This window comes from Dermacentor albipictus, chromosome 2 (assembly GCF_038994185.2).
Source record: "Dermacentor albipictus isolate Rhodes 1998 colony chromosome 2, USDA_Dalb.pri_finalv2, whole genome shotgun sequence".
Classification (NCBI taxonomy): domain Eukaryota; kingdom Metazoa; phylum Arthropoda; class Arachnida; order Ixodida; family Ixodidae; genus Dermacentor; species Dermacentor albipictus.
This window is the reverse complement of record NC_091822.1, coordinates 124,832,056-124,850,923: the sequence shown is the minus strand read 5'-3', so window position 1 is coordinate 124,850,923 and position 18,868 is coordinate 124,832,056. Positions and strand designations below refer to the sequence as shown.

Below are 18,868 nucleotides of genomic sequence, written 5' to 3'. Positions count from 1 at the left end.
CACGTTCTTGGATTAGATGTTTCGGATTCGTATTTGCCGTCATGTATGTACAGGGAAACTACCGCGGCGTCTTTGCACTTCCCTGCGAAGCCAGCACGGCAATCGCAGCTCCCCGCTAGGATTTGTTTGCTGTCGCCGATCTTCAAGAATCAATTTCGCCTGCAATTTCGTGCGTCCACACCGTAGATAACGAAGTAAATTACGCTGAGCTTCACGCATCTCGCTGGTGCATTATTTTTCGTTTGCGGAATAAACCTAGCAGTCGCTTCCGATCAGTGCGAGTTCAACACTTCCCTCACGTCGTAGACGTTCCCCACTTCAAATAGACGACTTCCTTTCCCTAAATTCCTTTCACGAAAAAAGCTATGAAGATCTTGTAATTCCCCGAAACCCGGCTAAAATTAATATCGGCACGCTGTTTCGCGCCATCGCTATCGTTTGACAGCACGCCAAACACGCAGTGCGGGCTGCTGACGCCATGAGTAATCCTACCACATTCGCGCAACTATTCGTCAGATGGCGCTAGGGGTCGGAAAGACGGGGCGCCGCCTAGCACTTGCAACCTGCCCATGACCCGTGTCTACGACCCTCTACCTTTCTCCCTCCTACCCTCTCTCTCTCTTTTAATCCCATCTCCTCCACCCTGCTGGCGCTGACCCGTGCTACCACATGGGTTGCAGAAAATAGTGCTAGCCTTTACTCCGTCTCCATAAGAACCACTTCTCTCTCTCTGATACAGACTGAACTCTGTCCATGTATGTATATTTGGGCGCGTGACCGTCACGTGTGTTTATTCAGTAAATGAATGCTTACAGTAATTGATACTGTCCACAAAAATACGCGCCTCACTTCGTCTAGTGTTCTTCTACCGCTGTAAACTCGTCACCCTTCGGTCGAAACTGCGGTTCCTTTACAAGCGTAACTTGGGCTTGTTGCTCCGTAAAAATGCCTCAAACTCGCTTCAGGCCTCGGGTTGCATATATTATGCATGAGGCGCCCCGCGGGTATCGTCGAAGGTGCGTCTGCACGAAGGGAGCGACTTTTGTTGTTGTTGTTAATTCTGTGCTTTTAGGTTCCAAAACCACGACATTATTATGAGGCACACCGTAGCTAGTGGGGGTGGGGACTCCAGATTAATTCTGACCACCGTGGCGTTCTTTAACGTGCACGTGACAACATTGTCTAATGTCTGTAGACTTTCTCTCACCAACCCCGCCCAGTGCGGCGGAAAAGCCACTGGTGACGCTATAGCCCATAGGGAAGCAAGAACGTCACACGGGTTCGTCCACTGTTGCTTGTTATTGTTGCGGCTGTTGTTCAAGAAAAAAAAAACGTATGCCCGAAAACCATTATGAAAAAATACCCAGGAATCTGGCGGATTATTCGAAACAATAGCTGTTAAAATTCAATCACTGATCAGGAGTAAGCGATATGAGAAGAGCAATATTTCACGCTTATCTGAGAAAAGCAGCGACAAAAGGGAAAAAAAAAAGAGATAATGGAACACTGATCCTAGCGCATTAGGTTGGATTCAATATACTGTTTGCAAAAACGCTTCATCGCTCCTTAAGCTTTCATGAAAGCGAGCCTTTTATATATAGCCTACATTTCACCCCTCTTAGTTTTTCTATCTGTCCACCCGTTTGATGCCATGTGGGGAAATGCCAGGGACAGTTTAATTGTAAACTGAGCCGATCCGTTTTCTGAAACGCTTGACTGGACTAATCATGTTAACTCAATTAGCGCGAAAGCTTACCGTCTTCTTCACTTTTTCCGACGAAATTTTAAGCATTCTCCTTCATCACTGAAGGCAACCTTGTATTTAACAAACATCAGGCCTATTCTAGAATATGCATGCGTTATCTGGGATCCATACACTAAAAACCTCACAGAAAAAATAGAACGCGTCCAAAAGCAAGCAGGACGCTTCGTAACAGGAAATTATAATTTTACTACGAGAGGATCCAAAATACGGGAAGGGTTGGGTTGGAAAACTCTTTCTTCACGCAGGAAAATCCTAAGATTGAAATTCCTTTACAATATATATAAACGTAAAACTGGTATCGACAAAACACTGTTCATCAAGGAGCGGCATTACGTTTCATCTAGGAGAGACCACGCTAACAAAATTAGAGCTTATCAGTGCCGTACCAATGTGTTTAAGTATTCATTTTTTCCTAACACGATTAGCGATTCGAATGAGCTCCCTAATGAAGTGATGGCAGCTTCTAGTTTTGAAAATGCTATTGAGAGCCACATTCTTTGATTGTTCTGTTATTCATCTCTGCACATACGCTACTTTTTTTCTGTTTTGTTAGTTACTTTGTCACTCACTTTGTTTTGTACACTTTGTTAGTTTCTATTCCGCTTTTGCAAATTTCAGTGCTTAAACTATGTTGTATTTACTGATGTATTCTTTTGATGTTGCCGAATATGTTTCCATTGTGACCACCTGTATTTTAACCCCCCTACGCTAATGCCGTACAGGCGATGTAGGTATACCGAATAAATAAATAAATAAATCCCGAAGCATTAAGGTGAACTGGGCCGATCCCTTTATAGTGTAATAGCTAACTGCATGGTGGGTCAACACGGAGACGGTGCATTTAAAGCTGTACCGAATCCGGGCATGCGGTAATGAAATGTGGTGCGTAATCAAAGGCCGGTTGTAACTCGGTATATAGCGGATCCGCGCACCTGTGCACGACGTTTGTGCCCTCGCAACTTACGGTATTAATGTGGTCCCTATAACGCCGGCTGAACCTGCAGGCAGTGCAATCCTGGTGATGTTATCGCGTCATACAATCGGTCAGCTGCAGTATCTGGACTGCAGCGTATTTTCTTTTTCAGCGTGCAGTGCTCAGCAGCTGAAACGATACGTATACCCCATGGTGAGCGCTCTGGGGGCCCAAATGCAGTCGCAGCGCCTGAACAAGGTTTTTCGCTTTCATCGTGTACCCAAATGGGCCGCACGCATGGTTCGTGCGGTGCGCGATTTTCCCGGGTCACTTCCTCCCCTCTCTCTCTCTCTCTCTCTCTCTCTCTCTCTCTCTCGCGCGCGCGCGCGCATTTAAAGAGAGTTCCAGAAAACCGTTCTTGCAAGACGCACAAATGTACTCTCTCTTTATCTTCCTATGTATACATATATAAAGCTGCGCCGCTTTGACTACGCCAGAGGCAGGTGACCGTAAACACGGAAAAGAGCGGAACAAGGGCTAAACGGCGCGCTTACAATTTCACGGAAGCGACAACCATATGGAACGCGTCTCCGTCGCGTTTTTGTGGCGCCTTCGCTTGGCGCCGGCCGGCGCGTCCATATCGCGCCCCGCGTTGACACGGGGCCTTAACTCAGTCGCGTTAACACGACCACTTGCGTAGTGAAGCAAACCACGTCACTTTTACATAGTATGCACGTGACGTCACCTCCGCTGCTGTCGTCTGCTTCCGCCATCTTGGAGTACCTTATCAACAGGCGCGTGCATAGGCCTATAGGTTCCCCAAGATGGCGCTGCTGTAAACCGGAAGTCGCGGAGTATCGTTGAATGACGTACGTGCATACTATGTATAAGTGGCCATAATATAAAGGCCGCGCAGTGGTCGTCCACACTCTCTGGAGAGTCCTGTGCATGCGAAGAAACGACCTGTCCGCTCCCCCATCTGCGCTTTTAATAAACGCCGCTTCATAACGCACCATACATGCAATGACAGAAACTCGCCAACTGAAAAATAATTAGGTGTGAATGTTGTTTTATATTAATGGTGATAGCGGCTGTTCGGTAAATTTGAAAACTATTCGATATTCGATTCGCTTCGGGCACTATTCCATTCGGATTCGATTCGGTCCCAAAAATCGATATTCGAACGCCCCTATCCGCAAAACCGAAGGACAAAGCGCACAGCGACACCGCCATACAATTTTAGCCCCGGTTCACCGTGACTACACGGTTTACATGCGACAGCGACTGTTTGGATTTCGTTCATTGTTCATCAGGCATGAAATGGCTACACTGCTCTCGAAAGGAACCAAAGACACAAACCGGGGAGTTGCAATAACTTATTGTACTAAGTGTCCATTCAACTGCGTCGTTAGCGGTGTGATGACCACATTTATTTATTTAGTCTAGTACTCTCATGACCCATGTCTGGGCACTAGAGAGGGGAGCGGGCGGCTACAAAGAGGAACATAAAAACAATACATAAAATTATTTAAAATGATATTTAACGCGTGCCGATTAAAATTTTTGCAGCATCGTTATACAGGATTTTAGGGCCGAAGTAAATTAAAATTACACAATATTAGAAAAGTACGCATTGCGCAATAAAGATATTGAGGTAATAAACAACACTAAAAAATTTATGATAGGGTTTTACGCATGCCAAAACCACCATTTCATTACGAGGCACGCCCTAGTGGAGGACTCCGAAAATCAATCTGGACCACCTGGGGTTCTTTAACCTGCACCTAAATCTAAGTACCACGGGTGTTTTCGCATTTCGCCCCCATCGAAATGCGGCCGCCAGTGCCGGGATTCGAAATAACCAACACTATACAAACGCGGTATTACCAAGTGTAAAATTATATAGGAACACTCGCAACAGCTATAATACAAACGAATGACAATACCAGTTAGGAAGAACGATATATAAATGTAATTGAGAACAAGAACAACGCATATAAGTGCAAAATCAGCATCATCGCGCCACGCAGGATTACACCGTGAAGAAAGAAAGAAGCCCATATATTCTAATCTATTGCAAAATGAACCCACAATCGGGTTTTTTTTTTTATCTCCTTATTGTTGTAAGTAAAGCTGCCGGTAGGTGTGTCCACTGCGATGACGTCCGGGAGGATGAAAGATGCCGAGCAAGCAGTAGTGCGGCAAAGTGGCATGCCAACCTTATGCGAATGATCAATGCGTGATGAAATGTAGGTAGGTGGGATGAACGGTGCATTATTTTAGGTCTTCGTCAGTATGATAAATTTTAAACAAAAGGCTCAGTCGTGACACCTTTCGGCGCACCCCAATGGGGCGGTAATGATAACGCATTCTTCATGAGTGTCACGCTTTCCTAACGTTTATAGTTGGAACAAATAAAACGGACTGCGCGATTTTGTACAGCTTCAATAGGTGCTAATGGTGACTTAGTTTGGAGGTACCACATTGAAGAAGCATATTCTAACTTGGTACGCACGAGAGATTTATATAGCGTTAGTTTGACAGCTAGAAGAAGAAGCTATAGAAAATTTCAGCACGCGACTGGCGTTGGCGACAATGTGGCTGACATGACGATTCCAAGGGAGGTTCGCGTTTAGAAGAACACCAAGGCATTTGTACGATGTAACAGGTAGTAAAGATGTGTTGTTATTAAAATACACTGGAAGACTTGCGGTTTTACGACGTGAAAAGCGCATCACTTTGAATTTAGTCGATTAAGGGTCACTCAATTGCCATTTATGACAGCGGATAGAGACTGCGTCCAGGTCATTTTGTAGCGATTCAGCGTCGTTAGTATTCTTAAACGCACGATAAACGGCACAGTAATCAGCAAAAAGTTTAATTGAACTCGAAAGGTTAATAGGTACATCGTTAATATTGACAAGAAAAAGTAAGAGACCGAGCACCGATCCCTGCGGTACACCAGATGTTACTGCAACTAGCGAGGAGTTACAGCTGCACGAATTGTGAACGGTTTGCAAGGTAGGATTCAGTCCACGCCAACACGTTAGGGTCAACATTCAGTCTTCCCAGTTTATAAAGAAGCAAGAACCATAAAGGCTATGATGCCGGAAGCCCGGTCTAAACACTTCCTAAATGCGTCCCATGCACTTGCTAACAAATACCGTGGCGAGCTACTTCGCCGCACGCAACAATCAGGTGGTTTGTGCCTGTGTCGAACAGAGATCTTGAAGCTAACTGCTCTTATTCACACGATGTTGTTTCACGACAGAATGTCACGCGAATCGTACGCGCCCAAGTGTTTCCTTCTTTGACGTCTCAAAGAGTCCATGATGACGTCTGTCTCTCCGGTCTTGGCTCGACCCCAGAAGCAAGAAACACCTCGACAGAAAAGCTGCAACGAAAGTCGTTCCTTTCTATTATTATTTTTTAATTATTCTTCGCTCGGGGAACACGTACCTGAAAGAAGCCCAAACAAGCGTAATGCACTGAGCTGTCGTCGCTCACTTGTCTTTTTTTTTTTTTTTCCTGCTCTTCGAGGAAGGCCTTTGCCACCCTACGAATAGACAACACCGCAGCTCGGGAAAGAAACACCCGGTATGCAGCAAATGCGCCAGAAACAAGCCGTCCGGCCTCCCTCAGTTGCCGCAGCATCCCGCGGGCTCTCCCGTGTCTCCGGGCAAATAACTCATCGCTCGCCCAAGAACATTTTGAGCAACTCCGCTCGACTTCCTCGCTACAGCAAACTTGAAGCGCAGCCAAGCGTGTCCCTCCTGCATTTCCCCCACTTCAACCGCTCACGCCGCTAGCTTTACTTTTCTTCTTCTTTAAATTAGCGCATTTCTTCACGGACGAACGTGAACGGACACAACATCCAACGTCAGCACGGCAGTAGTGAAATTTGTTCTCTCGCAAAGCGCAAGTTTTTGCAGACAAATCGGCACCAACCGAGAACTACACAACGGCGACTCGGTACGTTTGGCTAGCGTGAAACAGCATTCACATGCTACCGACGGGTACCTCGGATAGACTGAGCAGACTGCGGCCCCGTAAACAACACTGCTGAAGCGATTCGCCGGCTTAAAAAACGCAGCTGGCCGGTCGTACGCGCGTATAGCACTCACTGCCCAGGGCCTGCCAACGCGGATGCCAGCATGAACAGAACGCGATCACTCGTATCTGCAAGTACTGTACGTGCCGCACGCCCACGCAATGACCGAAGGCTCTCATGGCCAAGAAAATAAACGGGGCGTCTCGAGTGCGTTCTACAAGGACTGTCCGCGGTGCTGGAGACAAAAAAAAAAAAGAAAAAGAGAACGAACCCTTAGCCGTCTGGACGAATCGATGCGTCTGGACGGATCGATGGTGTTTTCTCGGGAGGTCAAAATACACGCGCTAGTTAAACAAATGAGTCGACTTGACGGGGCGCGTCACGGAGGATGAGGAGCCCGACAACAGCGCAAAGAGCTGACAGATACGCGACCAGTATACGTCGGTGCGTCACCAGCTGTTCACACAACTGACAGTCCAGATTTCTTCACGAGAGCGCACGTTTTCTTCGGATTGGACACAAACGTGACAAACATTGAGCAAGAATGTACGCAGGCTTGTATATCGTACAGTTCAAGACAAGCTTCATTATGAGTGACACCGCCTGTTCCTGAAATTAAAAATACCGCTGTCATTGAGATTTCAAAAGATGCGGACGGGACAGCAGAGCGCACTGGGTAAAAACGCGAACACGACTGTGGTGTCGCCTTCAAAGAAACGAGGAACGGCCACTCACTTCAGGAAGACGCAGTTCCGCTGGAATCGATCGTTGTCATAGTCCAATGTCGGTAGCACAGGGCTCAAATGGCACACAGTAACGAAAACTGGTGAAACAAACTCGATACCTATTTTCTGCGACCCCGAGCTAGCCTGCCTGCACCAACCCCTTACAAATATTTTGTTAAGCCCATAGTTGCCGAACCGCAACGTTAATGCGGCCGAACGCAGCGGAATAAACATGCACGCGATAACACAAGGGAATACACGAAGCGACAAAATCGGGCTTTAAAGAATTTTGGTTAATAAGACAAGTAAATTTTCACAAACTTACCTTTGTTATGTGTATCGACGTAGTAACCGAAACTGGTGTGCGAGGAAACCTTGAGAGGCGAATTTCAACACTCACTCTGCGGTAAATCCCTCTGTTTTCACGGCGAAACATAAATGGTTTGCGTTCATTGTATAACTACACTGCACTCACAGGTACGAGGACGACATCCGTTTGAGCGTCGGTCTCAGCTTCAAAGTGAAAGGAACATAACGCTGAGCAGCGCACACAACGCCGATCGCGTTCTCGTTCTCGAAAACAATGGTCTTCCTTGTTCCTCTGTAGAATACGTGCACGCAAAAAACGTGGCGCACCGTAGAACGAGTGTCCCTATCACGATGTTCACGACTGTCACGGTCACCTAAGCATCTCTGCTACCGATTAAGGCATAGCGGACATGGCTCAAGGCTGAACAGTTTTACGTCGTGCGTTCCGCTCATTGTATCAGCACGATGGTGGAGGCACGCGTCAGCCTCGCATTATCAGATGCTTTGGATACTCGACAAGGCCTTTCAATATGACGCAACTTATAACGAGTCAAAAAATATATGTCACGCATAGGGTAGTCACGATAGCCGAAACCCTTTATTGCACATAATGGGACGCAAATTCCACAGCGCACAGTCCGCAACTGGAGTGAAGAAACTCTCAGACGAGATCATTGGGACTCAGGTCGTACAGTGTGACGACAATCCTGAAAATGAAAGAAAAGTAACGAAGTGATGAAAATCACAACCAAACGCGCCGGAACCTTGAAAAGCGAAACCGAAACTGAAACAAGCTTCTATAATGGTGCGTTGAAATTAAACATGGGGCCTTTTTATTTTATTTTCTAGACTTGTTACACGAGTGTAGCTAATGTCCACACGAGTTTGCACGAACTGTAGGTGAAAAAAAAAAGCCCTATTACTAGGAAAAAGAAAAAGACGTATACACACCGCGAGCAATACCATTACTGCCATGATAATTGCAATTTTTGAGAAATGTTGTGCGACATGGCTTGCATTGCACATAAAACAACATTTAAAGAAGTGCGACACCGTGGCGACACCATCCAATCCGTGGTTCCTTCATCGTAACATGCGCAACATACGTTCTAGTAACGTTGCAACATACATGAGAACACTTGGTTCGTGTTATAATCATATATATGTGCCTACAGCGTCTTGCGCGAGGAGCTCGCAGACTGCGAAACGTACGCAAGTTCGTGTCGTCATAGAATAAGGAACCGGCTTCACGACACAAGACGGCAACCACTCGTCCTACCACCACTGAAGCTGCACTAAAGCAAAACAAGGCGCTCTCGTGGTTCGTAATTCCCAACAGAAATCGGCAACTTCCCAAAATCTGTTCATCTGCATCTCAAGGTTTCTTGCGAAGCGAATAGCCAAGTTTGACACCGGCAGAACGGGAAATAACCAGGCGCACTATTACCTTTTCGGCGGCAAGGCCAAGTTTTCCGAGAGGAAATCCCTCAATTTGCTGCCGTACTCCTTATTTTTCTCTGGAGAGAACACGTTGATGGAATGAATCGAGCACAGACAGTTGGGATCTGTCGTGCCGGCTCTAGACATTTCCAGACCTGGTTCCACAATAACGGTCACTTTCTGTAAACACAAAAGGCACGGGTCACGTTCTACGCGCTGAAGGGTAATGCGCTGTCAAAATCGTACACGCGACTTTAAAAGCTTTCTGGCCTGAAAATCTTTTGTTGGCTGGCGAAATAGTTGCTTAGAAGCTATACTTGCGTGCACTATCAAATCATTCGAAAGCTACCAAACTTATCACCGACCTAAAGTGCAGCATGCGCTCTGATACACGTTCGCAATCTCACCTCAATATCTTTCTTCAGGATGGAGGCAACATACTGGGCAAACCTTACGTTGAAACCATTCGGAATTTTGCTCGCTAGAAGATTTGTCTTGAGTGTGCAGATAGGCATGACGGAGCTAAAAGGTGCGCACGTTGCTCTTATGCCGCTCTATAGAAAGTCGTCGCGCGGAAAGTGCCTGATCGTTATCTTTACGAACGCTGATAAGCGGGGCGGAGTGCACCAGCGGACCGCCCCTAAAAGCAGCACCATTGATGCCAGACGACAGACAACGGCATCGCGTAGCGTTTCCGCAACTTCATCGTATCGAGTACACCGACCGGCTGCGCTTTGTTATACGCAAGTGGTTATACGGGTGCGTCAAGGTGCATTTTCGATCGCTATAGAGCCCGATTGATTTAAATTTATCCTGTCTAGCTCCTTTGGGCAAGCTGCGGAAGGGAGCCAATGGCGGTCGAAACATTCGGACACAGAAATGTCCCTATCGCGATAGGAAATGTACCGCGCGACATCCACATTAGACGCGCGCATTACACGGCTCCTAAGCATTTCGTATGAAGTGGTGTGTTGGGTGCGTTGTCTGTACCACGTCGTTGTCGATTTTCTCCGAGTAAATACAGCTCACGCGGAAGAAAAAAAAAAGTGCTGAATGTTTCGCGCATGGCGACGGTACGAAATCGAATGTTGTAGTGCACCTGTCAGGTGCTGAAGTGCCACTTCACTGCGTTTTGCTTAGCTTGCGCGCTTCAGTCATCCAAACATACCACGGAAATGAGTTAATTACCACTAAACATTTGACAGGGCAGGCAATTAGCCTTGTCACTCGCGCTTCGAGGCAACACTGCGCACAAGTGCTCAAGTCGTTGGAAAACGTAAATCCCATAACAAAAACGGGCTACTCCGAGATTTCACCATGTAAGCCATTCGGCTGTGTGGTGATGATTCCCATTAAACTGCCGGCGATTCACACCCCTGAATAGTGAGCAAAGAGTTCCTTTTCATTCCCTAAGTAATTGGAACCTGTCACACCCTAGGAACTCCCTTTAACAGCTTGTAGTCAGCTAGGCGCCGACTGCATTTAGTATAGTGCTACTCGCAGCATAGCCCTTAGATTTCCACATAAGGTGGTATGTTGGTTAATGCACACATGAAAAGAAACTGACAAGGCTTCAATAAAAAGGCACAATTTATTTCAGAGAGGAAGGAAAAAGCGCAGCAGGGTCCAAATTGCTTCAAATCGAAATGCTTCAACCAGTCCATTCAAATGCAGCCTTGGGTGACGCTGCTGCCACGTTTTTCACATTTCAAGCCATAGAATGGCTATACAATGGCTGTACCTTTATAACAAATTTTCCCACAGAATTTGGAATAGGGATGCTGTGACTACAATATATATCCAAGGGAAGGAGAGAAAAAAATATAGCAGGATCAAAGAACCATTTCACTCTTATATAATTCTTAAAACTCTTCTCGAGTTACAACGCAACACTTTTTTTTCCCACTGTTGCTCACTCGCACAAACACACATGCTCACACGAAACAGTCTCACTATTTACAGAAAAAAACGCACACAGTTGACGCACGTCGGTACCAACATTAATCCAACCGACTAATGCGTAATACACCACAATACTCCTCCCACTGGAGACACGGAAACAAAGCATTGCCAGCTACAACTATGGGCCATCGAAAGAAATAACGACTTTTTTCTCCCCTTTACCTTGAGTGCATTTAGGCAGCGAAACAGTGCTACACAATGCTCCGACAATTTGCGACACAGCAGAGGGGGGACATTTACAATGCGTTTCATTCGCCTAGGTTATGTACAGAGATGCCTAATGCACAACAGACCTGTTTTTATGGCAGACTGAACAAACGAAAGCTTTTTTTTTTTAAGTTGGAAAACGCAGGAGACACTGCTATTTACAGCACAGTTTTAGCACGCACACTGGACAGGCATATATGCTACTGCAGCCAACTACTCAGCACCAAATTTAAACCTGAAAAAAAAACGAGACACCAGAATGGTTACCACTGCTTTGAGGGGAAAAAAACATCTTAGAACAGAAGTATGTACTACTGGAGACCCGCATTTGTTTACACACACAGACACACACACACACTAACTCTAGTAGATAAGGACAACAGTTGACAGAGAAGTGATGACCAGAACAACATCCGGGCACAGGAAGTTTGCAGGCCACACACGAAGAGGAAAATAAAAAATACAAGAGGGGGGAGGGCACACAACAACAAAAATATAGAATAAAGGGCATGAAGAGCTGAAATGACTATCACAGACTCATTTTTACTTTTTTTTTCTCAGAAACAAGCTTATGTCACTTATCTTGAGAAAGGTCTAGCGTTTTTTTTTTCTCTTTTTTTTTTCACTTTTCAAAGCTCTTTTTATCCCCATCAGAACAAAACATGGACATCACGATCTCACACAAAGGACCTGAAAAGAAAGGAAACCACAGAAAACATGGAACGCACATTTACACACAACAAATTGAAAAAGAAAAAAGGAATTAGCAGAACCAGCTGCATGTTTTGACATCAATGGAACAAAGCAACGTCAAGTGAGAAAAAAAAGGGGGGGGGAGGGGAGCGCCGTACTCGTGCCTATAGCCCATGCACGACAGCGGTAAATGACTTCAGCACCCAGTGCTAATTTGCCAACGGCAAAACGCATGGTGGTGTGGTGGTGGCCTTTCGCAGGGAACGACAGTACACACAGAAGGAAACAATGCAGCAGCTTTGGCAGCGACAGCCATCAATCGAATGCAAGGTGCGGCAGTACTTCAGATGCAGCACGAGTTACAAGCCGACACGACAAGCAAAAACAGGTTCAACCCCCCTACCAAAAAAAAGTGCCAGCCTGAGTAATGTATAGACCGCTGCAAGACCAAAAAAAAAGTAAGAAAAAAAAAGACTTAAAGGATCTTCAAGTACAGAGAAATATGCTACAACATAAGCTAGTAACATGCATTGAAAGGGAAGAAAATGCAGGCGAGATTGTCACTAATCAATTTTGAGCAATGCCACCCTGGAGGTGTATGTGCCCCTTCATTCGATGAGACTTTTCCAGCCCACATTGAGTGAACAAGTGCCTGCGTCCCTTGAGGTTCTCAAGTAGCCACTCGATATAGCAGTAGCCTAGATAGTCAAATAAAAAAGTTACAGTTAAGGATGCACAAATGAGCTGGAAAGATGACAAATGGGACATTTCTCACAATGTATGGAACTAGCACAAGCCATCGTAGAGCTAGTGTGCAAACTAGAATCAACCTGCCAATTCGTGTACATAACGAACAAAATACGGGCACAGCAAGGGGTAACAAATGTTAATGCATACATAAACATGATGCAGATCACAACAACTTCACATGTAGAAGAAAGTAAGCTGAACAGAATTTGCCGGCACAAGGAAAAGAAAAACACTTCGAACGAGACACCGCACTTTGAATGCGCACAATGTAAAGGACAAACAAGAATGACAAGGTGCAATGTTTCCTATAGTATCCCTACTAATGCACGAAACTAGAACACACCAACAGAATGGCACAGGACACGACTACGAGCCTACACGAAAACTGTACGAGACACGAACACGTTTGCACACACACACACACACACACACACACACACACACACACACACACACACCCACACCCACACCCACACACACACACACACACCAGACTGCACAGATCCGTGCAGCCAGATCGACGGTTCTCTTCATCAAAGACTTCACAGCAGTCGCAACACACCGCTTATCCCGAAATAACGAGACTTGCACGTGCAAACACACCGGGAGGAGGAACCCACGAGACGAATACGAGGGACAGTGCACAGAAGAGTACAGACAAGGAAAAGAGAAAAATGCAGCCACTTTGATTTTTTTTTTCTCACTTTGTACTTTGGCTGCAGAGGAAAAAGCTCAAATGAAAAAAATTCAAGGAATCCAAACCCAGAAGAAGAAATGAATTAAATTAAGGTGCTCTCTCCAATGAAACAGGAGGCACACAAACGCTCCCTACACAGAATAATAAAAAAAAATGCAGACCACAAAAAGTTGTGAAGTAATACAGACTGTATGCACTTTTTCATGTGTTCCTTTGAATGCCGTGTTTTTTTTTCTTTTTTTGCAACACTAGCCATTTGCAGCACACAAACAAGCTGAACAGTGTAAGCCAACGTAAACTAAAGAACGGGCTGGGAGAAAGTGTCCCACGTATGACAGCAACGATAAGCTCCTCGCACACCACGCAGGGCGCGTTTATGTTAGTCTTACTTCCATTTCCTGACCATCGTCATCAGCACCACCTGAATGGAGTGCAGAAGGGGTACACAAATAGTACACTTGAAACACTGCTGCTTCACTCAAACCACCTTTTGCCCAACCATGTTGAACACACATACACAAGTTGCCCCAAGAACAGAAAGGAAAAGAAAAAAGAACCACGACTGGAGAAGAACTGCCCCCTCCTATGTTCCACAGCATCTGCCTACTAAGTGGCACCGGGTCACGCACAGTGCACTGGGGCGGGGAAGGGAGGTGCTTTGGCAAAAGGGGCCCCGACAGGCCTGCCAGAGAGGCACCCAACATCTTCAGGCATCCCCCACCAAGAGGGTGAACGATGGGCAGAAAAGTGTGTCGTCTGCCACGACGAGTGCACAGGACGTTGCGAGCAGGCTGCTGCTGTTGGACAGGCCGGCACAGAAAGGTTCCGGGCGAGAGAAACTGTGGCAGGCAAAAGGTGGCGATGCACTCGTTGCTCAGTTCTTGACGGCCGTAGCTTGCTGCTGCTGTCGCTCCACCTCCTCGACAAGCAGGGCCTTCTGGTGGGGAACGGGGGGCAAGGTGGGCTGGTACAGCACGTCGCTGCCAAACCACTTGGCCAGATTGGCAGGCGGCATCCCGGCTGCAGCAGCTGCTGCCGCCGCAGCCGCTGCTGCTGGCACAGCGGGCACACGACCGGGGAGTCCACCGGGCACCATGCTGGCACCCTTGGCATCTGCATGCGGCAATACAAGAGGTGCATAGGTGGACTCAAATACAAGTAGAGGGGTTGCTGACTGAGCAAGTTGGTGAGCCATTATTTTGAGTGTACAGTGCCAAGGTTAAACACGGATGAGCCCTTGTCACTTGTGTCACCCACATTTGATCTTGGCGCTGTAAAATTGCAGGAAGTAGTGGGTTGTAGCCACAATGCTGCTATGGCTCGGTCAACAGCTAACCAGCAGCATAACCTAGAAATGTACTGACAGCTGGCTCAGAAGCATAATCAAGTTCACGGAAGAGGCCTTCTCGGGGTGTGCAGTAGCTTGTGTGGAAAGGATTAGAAGAATTTTCGAAGTACTTTCTTCTAAAGCTCTGACCAAATATTTTCAGGGACTGAAGCAGCATACTGTATTTACTTGATTGCAATGCTTTTTTTTCCAAACATTATCTTTGCTTGAAGTCAACCTTCACATTACATTTGAATAACAGCAACATTTACCATTTTAAAGCAAATGTAAAGCATGCAGTTTTAGCGATTTATGACAGCAACCTGTTCTCTTTTACATCTCAATCCAAATCCAAAGACAAGTCGAGGGAAGTTGAAACTTGTTTGTTGGCAGTGGTGACACAGTTACTGTGCTGCAGTAGTACTATATGTTAGTAGCCCAAGGCCTTCACCCTGACTCCATTCACTCGCCACATTACGACGACTCAATGCATTCAGTATGACGGTCACTTCAAGAAACGAGCTTCTGATGGCCGAGGAGCTGGAAAACACCACAGCTTGGAGGCTGGATGTCAACGAGTTGATTCACAGATGACGGGGTAAGGCCCTCTTTAAAAAGGTTTTGAACCGCCCCTGGGGTTTGGTGAAAAAAAGAAAGAAACTGTCCCCAGATAGTATAAGCTGCTGTGAACATCTCGGCCAACTTTTGCAGTCATGTGCAGCATGTGGAGCTCTCAAGTGGAGCACGAATTCACCGGCCTCTCAAACGCTCTCTTTTTAATAGAAGCCTGCTTCTCGTACTTTTCTGGATGCTTTGTTTCATAACATAGCAGATTCCCATATGCAGCTGCTATTGGCCAGTAGCTGACATCGATCAAGAAGGGTGTTCGAATCGCTGCACTCTTTCCTACTGTCACTGCATATTTATTGATGCATGTAATAAACAGGCTGAAGAAAGCAAAAATCTTTCGCATTTCGATAATTAGATACTTCCGAAAGAAGCCGACTATCGTCTGCTCAAGCTTGGCCGCGGCCACCAGCGGAGGAATGAAACTTTGGCCACCCTGCTTATTGGTGTTGTAGCCGTTGGGTCTCGCTAATTTCAACTGGTTTTGAACAAGCAACTGGCCACTCCTGGCCACACTAGGTTAGACGCCCTGGCAGACTTCGCTTCATATTGAGCTACTGATAGCGCTTTGAAAATGCTCAAGGTTGATGTGGCTACTACTATCCGTCAGTCAAGCTTGTGCACAACAAAGCCAGTCCACACCATGTGGCACGACCAGACCAAAGCATGTGTGCACGAGAAGGCACTCAAGCCCTGTCGTGCGCAAAGCAAACGCTGTACGTAGGCACTGCAGTTGCATGTAGCTGCAGTCTGCTATGTAGCATAGATACCGCTGCAGCCGCGTCCATCCAAGCGTTCGTCGCAGCGACTAGCGCAAAGAAACAAAAATTTGCAGTTTTCACCGAAAAGCGAAGCAATTGCAATAGCAAATTAGTAGATAGCTATACGAAGTAAGGATAGTAGTTTTACCGGCTGTATAAACTTGTAAACATTCGCTTACTAAATAAATTAACAAGTACGGTGGCTCACGTGGATAGGTAAACATGAACACATTTCGCTCCATCACTGCGAGAACTCGCTGAAAAACTCTTGAGTGAGGAATCGCGGCAGAAGCAGCGAGCGAATTGACCATCGTAGAGCTCTCATTCCAACGTGAACGAAATGTAGAAAGCACATCGCATGAAGCTACCGGCACTACGCGCACTCTGCAAACGTCGCAGATCCCTTTCAAGATGAGGCCCACGTGAACGCGTACTTTGGCCACATTGCAGATCACTTTCAAGATACGGCGCCCACATGGCATTCTGGAAAGCAACTGCTCCAAATTTATCGATGCAGTCATTGACGCTTTCCACCAAATCATTTTGTGGTATCGAGTAATACAAGTCTTAAGTCAACAGAGAAGGCGGATAGCATTTTGTTTTCATTCTGTGCGATGTATTTTATGACACTTTCAGAATTCTTCACGCGAAACGGGTCGTCAACGGGTAGTCTACTCAAATTTTGCTGGAGAAACAAGGAATGCCTTGGCATAGCATAGCAGAATGCCTCTGGCATAGCAGTAGGTTCCTTTTTGGAACTGCTGTCCGTATACCTGAAGTCCACGCTCATAAAATGGAATGACGACGTCTTTCTACAGAAACAGAGTGTCTCTATAGGTTTGTGTATAGCCCCTGTTTTAAGGGACATCTTTTTAGCTTCAAAAGACAACCTGTTAAATCAGTGCATATCGGGGACAAATGTTATGCAGATCTTTAGATTTGTCTATGATTTTTTAGTGTTCTTAGATTGTGACAGTCCAGAATTGGAGACCCAGTCATCATTAGTATTGTCAGAGTTTAAAACAGCCTTGCATCCTCTAACCCTGACCCACGAGCTTCCGGCTGATAACTAAGATTTTTAGATTTAGAGTTAATTTTTTCATCGTGTCTTATGTGCTTGCAGTTCAAGCCAAGGGCTAGCAAACCCATCCTCTCCTACCATTCAGCTCATTCAAAAGTAATAAAACGAGGCATCATTCAATCATGTTTAACCAACGCACTTAACAAGTCATGCGTGCATCGGCTGCAAAGCAGTTTTCATTGTCAGGTCAGCCGCCTCAATGGGGCAAGTTATCCTCACCATGTGATCGTATCTGTTGCGGAAAAAATGCTTACCGTAAAAACCGGAATATAGGTCGAACTTTTTTTCAAAAAACCATCGCGAAAAGTCGACCCTCGACTTATATACTGGACATTGGCGGAAAAACCAAGGTAAATATACCTGGTAGCGAAGCTTCCATAGGAGCCCATACATTCAAAACATGGCGGTCCATCGCCGGTTCATGGGGCTTAGCGCCATCTGTATGTGGTGGGAACACTTCCGGCGGAAGAAAAAATAACGTGACGCCATGTCCGTTAAAAGCAGAAGTGACGTCATTTTGTTTTCGAAGGCGCGAAATTTGTTTTGTTGTTCTTCCTTTGGAGCTATATATTCAAATGCCCCGCCATTCGACTTGATGGGCGTTTCGAGCTTTCAGCGTGGAAAGCGATGCAGGAAAAGGCCAGCCGTACGGTTGTCGAAATCGCATCCCTGCACAGAACATACTTTCTTTGGAGGCCGACGAAAGCTTTAGGTGTAGAGTGCTGATGCTATTGTTGGATGCCAAGCCCGTCGGCCAGCGCAGTCGCACGAAAACAACTACACAATTATCTGGCGGTCGTAACTCACTACTTTTGACTGAACAGATTAAGAAGCAATGAAGCTACCCGCGTCACCAATTTCAGACAAACTTCGACAAGCAAGAAAGCACAAATTGTGAGGGGGGCGTATTTCAACAGGTGATACGAGTGCATGCGCCTTTCTGCCCATTTCAAGACGTGCATCGCACTGCGAGTGACAGTGGCGTCAACGCCCCCTGTAGCGATGGGCGCTGAAAAGAAATGCATTTATTAATAATAATAAAATTAAACGTATTTTCTTAACTCTTCACGAATATATAAAATTGACTAGGAATATTATTTTCGTTGAATGAATCTAACTGTGTCTCGTTTGAATTAAAAACGCGCTTTTCTTTCCCAGTGTTTCTTCCCTCCAAACATAGTTGCGCTTCAATCGCTGCTCCCATAACCCCCCATGCTGATGTCGGTGACAATCTGTACGAACGACGCCAGCATCGCCAACATGCTCCCACACACTAGCACTCTACCCATCCACGATAGCGTGGAGTTCAAATTATCGGTGGCGATGCAGATTTCGGTGTGAATTAGTGATATGTGTTACATATTGCTTTCAATACATTGATGGACGGACCGCCGCTGCTACGTACTTCAAATTATCCAAAATTTCGAATTAACGAGTTGCGAATTAACTAGCTTTTGCTATACACTAATTTCACCACATCCAAGGTGTACGTACTGGGACCTTGTCGGCACCACAATGACATCTCTCGGCACTTTCTCACTGTACTTAGGGGAATCAAGG

General features: G+C 46.1%; 3 protein-coding genes across 10 annotated transcripts in view; all 3 read right to left on the bottom strand.

Annotated features, from left to right (window-relative positions):
* Positions 1 to 8,171, bottom strand: part of LOC135910729 (CAP-Gly domain-containing linker protein 1-like) — a 155,104-nt gene extending 146,933 nt beyond the window's left edge. Inside the window, exon 1 of one of the 2 annotated variants that reach the window (XM_065442778.2) lies at positions 7,780 to 8,171. In XM_065442778.2, coding sequence (XP_065298850.1) covers positions 7,780 to 7,890 — 111 coding nt within the window. In that variant the 5' untranslated portion in view covers positions 7,891 to 8,171. Of the gene's footprint in view, positions 1 to 7,464; positions 7,642 to 7,779 lie in introns of those variants that run through there. The other variant, XM_065442779.2, reaches the window with a different exon arrangement.
* Positions 8,172 to 8,342: 171 nt separating this feature from the next.
* LOC135910731 (D-dopachrome decarboxylase-like) lies at positions 8,343 to 9,869 on the bottom strand. The gene is made up of 3 exons (XM_065442785.2): positions 9,611 to 9,869; positions 9,211 to 9,383; positions 8,343 to 8,470 (listed from the first exon to the last, which is right to left on the bottom strand). Exons 1-3 carry the CDS (start codon positions 9,716 to 9,718, stop codon positions 8,425 to 8,427), a joined length of 327 nt encoding a protein of 108 aa, XP_065298857.1. The 5' UTR covers positions 9,719 to 9,869; the 3' UTR covers positions 8,343 to 8,424.
* A 906-nt stretch (positions 9,870 to 10,775) lies between these two features.
* LOC135910728 (eukaryotic translation initiation factor 4E transporter-like) overlaps positions 10,776 to 18,868 on the bottom strand; it is a 79,871-nt gene continuing 71,778 nt past the window's right edge. For all 7 annotated transcript variants that reach the window (XM_065442769.2, XM_065442770.2, XM_065442771.2 and 4 more), the window contains one exon: positions 10,776 to 14,625. In XM_065442769.2, coding sequence (XP_065298841.1) covers positions 14,387 to 14,625 — 239 coding nt within the window. In that variant the 3' untranslated portion in view covers positions 10,776 to 14,386. The remainder of the gene's footprint in view (positions 14,626 to 18,868) is intronic.